Source organism: Emys orbicularis, chromosome 12 (genome assembly GCF_028017835.1).
Source record: "Emys orbicularis isolate rEmyOrb1 chromosome 12, rEmyOrb1.hap1, whole genome shotgun sequence".
NCBI lineage: Eukaryota > Metazoa > Chordata > Testudines > Emydidae > Emys > Emys orbicularis.
The window spans coordinates 52631836-52636965 of NC_088694.1; the positions used below are offsets into that span (position 1 = coordinate 52631836).

At 49.1% G+C, this 5130-nt stretch overlaps 2 gene segments (V, D, J or C); both read right to left on the reverse strand.

Moving 5' to 3' along the window:
- Positions 1-238: 238 nt before the first annotated feature.
- LOC135886396 (immunoglobulin heavy variable 4-38-2-like) lies at positions 239-757 on the reverse strand. The segment is given in 2 exon segments: positions 239-564; positions 712-757. Coding segments are annotated over 2 exon segments (372 nt in total).
- Positions 758-2557: 1800 nt separating this feature from the next.
- On the reverse strand, positions 2558-3021 carry LOC135886397 (immunoglobulin heavy variable 4-4-like). The segment is given in 2 exon segments: positions 2558-2877; positions 2970-3021. Coding segments are annotated over 2 exon segments (372 nt in total).
- Between the last annotated feature and the right edge of the window lie 2109 nt (positions 3022-5130).

The window sequence follows — 5130 nt, forward strand, 5'->3', positions numbered from 1 at the left end:
ACCGTGCCAAGATACCCATGAATGTTTAGCACCAAAGGAGTGTATTTGGGGGAGAGGAGGGAGTGGAAAGGGAAAGCAGAAGATGTCCCTTCATTTCCATCTAGTGCAAATTTCCTCTGTGTGTGTGTGTGTGTGTGTTCCCCTTTCTCTAGGCAGATAAATTACAGCATGAGAGAGGCCTGAAAGTCTGGTCAGAATCCACGTCCCCTTTTTGTACAGATCTCTGCTTTGCTCGGTGTTACTGTGTCTCTCTGGCACAGTAATATGTGGCGGTGTCTGCAGCTGTCAGGGAGGCCAGCTGCAGGGAGAACTGGTTCTTGGAGGAATCAGGGGAGATGGTGATTCGGCTCTGGAAAGATGAGCCGTAGTTTGTTTGCCAGGTGGAACTGCTGTAATATCTTCGTCCCAGCCACTCCAGCCCTTTCCCGGGAGGCTGCCGGACCCAGTGCCAGCCGTGACCACTAGTGATGGACTGACCCGAGACGGTGCAGGTCAGGGTGAGAGTCGCTCCGGGCTTCACCACTCCCGGGCCGGACTGGACCAGCTGCATTTGGGCACGGACACCTGCAAAAGGAGGGAATTTATTTCAGGAATTATAATGCTGTTCAGATACTCCCCAGGGACTCCCCCTGCTCTGCTGAAGTCAAGGGGCATTTCTGCCTCCAGAACAACTAAAGCAGAACTTTTCCTACCCCTCCCACAGATACTCACAAGAAAGGGTGGCTAAGAGGAAAAGGAAGGTGAAGAACGAGTCCATGATGGTCTGAAATAATTAACAGACTCCCCAGCAGCCAGGTTCAGTGTCTGAGGGGTGCCTAGGACCAGGGGGTTGTATTTAAACAGGAACCCTTTGTGGAAGGGATTTGCATGCAGGTTTCACCCAGCGGGGATGGGAGATGAAAGGGGCTGGCAGGGAGCTGGTACTGGGCTAAATGGAGGAAACAGATGGAGGTGCTGCTGCCCTGCAGCGGAACATGGGAGAATTGACTAGCTGATAAATTAATTCTGGTTGCAGGTGGAGATCTCTCTGGGGCCTGGCCCTTTTCATCAGGTGAAACTCAGGATTCTGATTTGTCTGGGTGATGATCTCTCAGATCAACTCAGAGGCAGAAAAGTAAAGAAGTGTATTCTGGGTAACTTGGAAATAACCTTACATAGAGTTAGGGCCTGCGTCTACTCCCAGTGAAATCAGTGATGAAATTTCTAGGGTCCAGTCCTGCCCCAATGACAGGGATGGATATCTGAAATAATCCCACAGATATCAGTGATGTGATGCTGGATTTGAACCAGTGTAAATGGGAGCAGAATCTGGTTTTCATTGACTGAGCTAACAGCAGGATTGGACTAGATGGAGAACGGGTCTGATTCCAGTAGAGCTGGGTGGGAAATGGGCTGTTTCCCCTCGAAAATTTTACTTGTCTTAAAAAAAAAAAAAAAAAAATGAAATCTTGAAAAGTAAAAATTTACAATTATGAAACAAAATATCTTTCAACCAAATGCCCAAAATAGATATTTTCTGGAAAAACTTTAGCTAAATGCCTAATTTTCCATTGCAGAATAGCTCTGACAGGAAATTTTTTACCATGCATTTCAGTCGTTGATATGCCCTAATTACCATAGTGCCTGAGCACCTCACAATCTTCAGTGTGTTTGTGCTCATAACTCTCCTGTGAAGTGGGGAAGTGTCATTATCCCCATTACACAGATTGGAAACTGAGGCAGAGAAAGCCAGATTCTCAGACGCATTTAGGTTCCTAAACATCCAGATAGGAAGGTATTGGGATTTTCAAAAGTACCCAGGTGTCAACAACTCATTGAAATCGATGGGAGTTAGGCAAATACCTACACCATAAGCACCTAAATATTGTAAAAATAGGTGGCCTTTCCTGAGCGAAACTGCTAAGGTACTTAGGCATCTAGTGGGATTTGCACATCTGCAACTTTAGGTGTCCAACTTTGAAAATCTGGCCTAGAGAGACTTGTGCAAGGTGAGTCTTGTGCTTAGGGAGGCTGTGGAATCTCCATCACTGGAGATTTTTAAGAGCGGGTTATACAAACATTGTCAGGGATGGTCCAGAAGATAAAACTTAGTCCTTCCATGAGTGCTGGGAACTGGACTAATGACCTATTGAGGTCCCTTCCAGTCCTACTATTCTATGATTCTAAGTCTTTGATAGACCTGGGGGCGGGGCAGTCACAGAGACTAATGAATGGCCAGGTTTTTAAAGGTATTTCAATGGGAATTATTAGGTGCCCAAATACCTTTAAAAATCTGGCTCTAAGTGATTTGCCTCAGGTCTTTCAGAGCGATAAACAGGGCAGATGCGGCTCTGACCAGCTCCCTGATCCCCGAATCACACTTCCTCCCGGCCAATGAAGATTCGAGCTAATTAGGGAAAAGCAACTGGAAAATTTCAGGATTGGAAACGAGCTATCAGCGCAAAGTGAGAAAGATCTCAGGCGCCTTAGGAGAGGGCAGGGAGATTGTAACAGGGAAGAGATGGCGCCGCCTCATTCAGAGACACTCTCCCCTCCCGGGGTCTTGTCACAGCGCGTATCACCGTGGGTCCCACCTCGTGCAGTAATAGGTGGCAGTGTCTGCAGCGGTCAGGGAGCGGAGCTGCAGGTAATACTCATTCTTGGCGTCATCTTTGGCGATGTTCACTCGGGTTTGCAGGTCGGGGGCATAGTTCGCGCTCCCGGAGAAATGGATGCGCCCTACCCATTGCAGCCCTCGGCCGGGGAGTTCGCGCACCCAGTTCCACCAGGCGCGGGTAGCGATGGAATCCCCCGACACGGTACAAGTCACTGTGAGGGACTCTCCAGGCTTCACCACTCCCGGGGCGGATGGGACCAGCTGGATCTGTGAGCGGACACCTTGGTGAAGGGAGAGAAAAGGAGAAGTGACGCTCCACGCTGCACTGCGGGCAGGGAGGAGAGCGGGGGCTGCGTGTCCCCGAGATACTCACAGAAGGGAGCCGCCAAGAGGCAGAAAAGAAACCCCAGCAGCAGCAGCGCCATTTCTCAGAGGTGTGGCAGGAAGGGGATACCCCGCAGCAGGAAGAAACGGGCCAGCACGGCGCGGCGCCTGAGGCTCGCAGGATCCGGGGTTGGTGTTTAGCAGGGCAGGGATTTACATGTGGGTTTCACCCAGCTGGGATGGGAGGTGAACGGGCTTGGCGGGGGTGTGACGATGCGGTTCTGGCGGGACCCAACTGAGAGTGCCAATTCAGGACAAAATTGCTCAAACAGGGCAGTCACAGCCCAAGGCTGGGGTTTTTCCACCTCTAAGGCTAACCAAACCAGCCAGACAAAGAGGACTTCGGTCTCACCCCACTGGCTAACCACAAGTCCCACAAGCAATTCCCTTAGACACTCCAGTTTCCCAGTATCACCACCAGTGCCACTCGTTATGGGGACAAATGGTTATGAAAACCAATGCCCCAGTAAAAGAAAATAGGTTCTCTCGATCCCAAAGGACCAAGCCCCAGACCCAGGTCAATATACAAATTAGATTTTATCCACAAATCACGCTGTTGTCAATCCTTTAGAGTCTAAAATCGAAAGGTTTATTTATAAAAGGAAAAAAGATAGAGATGAGAGCTAGAATTGGTTAAATGGAATCAATTACATACAGTAATGGCAAAGTTCTTGGTTCAGGCTTGTAGCTGTGATGGAACAAACTGCAGGTTCAAATCAAGTCTCTGGAATACATCCCCCGCTGGGATGGGTCATTCAGTCCTTTGTTCAGAGCTTCAGTTTGTAGCAAAGTCCCTCCAGAGGTAAGAAGCAGGACTGAAGACCAAATGGAGATGAGGAATCAGCCTTATATAGTCTTTTCCAGGTGTAAGAACACCTCTTTGTTCTCACTGTGGAAAATTACAGCAAAATGGAGTCTGGAGTCACATGGGCCAGTTCCTGCATACTTTGCTGAGTCTCAAGGCCTATTTGCCTTCTCTCAATGGGTTCATTGTATAGCTGATGGTCCTTAATGGGCCATCAAGCAGGCTAGGCAGAGCTAATACCAGCTTGTCTGGGATGTCACCCAGAAGCATAGCATAAGTTTGAAATACAGACAGTATAGAGCCAATATTCATAACTTTAACTACAAAATTGATACACACATATAGACAGCATAATCATAACCAGCAAACCATAACCTTGTCTTAGACACCTCATTTGACCCCCTTTATACAAGATTTGGGTGCCACTACAGGACCTTGGTTGCAACAATGATCTATATGGTCCCCGATTATATCAATAACGTCACAGGGGGCTTTGACTTGGCCAGAATATTCTCCTTCCACAGGCCTGCGCCTCACACTGGGGCGAGACAGAGAATTACTTTATTTGTGGGATGCTGGGCCGGCTCTTCAAGTAACACTGAACACTATAAAATATATTCAATACACTGCCATGGAGCTGGGTGTGGAATAGGACCTGGGTCTTGTCATATGTGTGATTGTTTGCGTGTTGCGGACCCCTCCTGGGTGGAACATGTATGACGGTATTGCTGTGCGTCCTGCCGCCTGTTACTGGAATTAAGGAGAATTATCTCCATTTTAGGGATGGGGAAACGAAGGCACAGGGCGGTGAAGTGACTTCCCACGGTCACAGGCAACAGAGTTGGGATCAGAACCCGGTTCTCCTAAATTTTAATGCACGAGGGGTACCCTGCCTCCTTGTAGGATTTTGTCATAGCGCGTGGGTGCAAATCCATGTGTGTATCACTGCTGCTCTCTGCTGGATTGAATGAGTCCCGCCCGAGGAGAAAGGCCAGGGTGTGTTTGTGAGGCCTTCTGGCTCCTGCTAGGTAGAGAAAAGACCAACTCGTTGTGTATGGGGGTGTCCCTCCCTGCTCGTCCGTATGGGAGGGAAGGAATCCGTATCAGCCTTTGTGTGTTTCTGTCGTTGCTACCTCTTACTGGGAGTAATAAATTCGTGTGTATGTGCGCGCGCGCGCTACCCCTTGTGTGTGTGTGTGTGCACGTTTGTGTGTTTCACTGCTGCCTCCTGCTGAAGGAGATGGGACCCTCCCCCCCCCCCTGTTTCCTACTCTTTCGCTGAGAGTCCGTGACTTCCGCTCGCTTGCTTGCTTTCTCTGGGTCTATGTGTCTGTGCTGCAGCCTG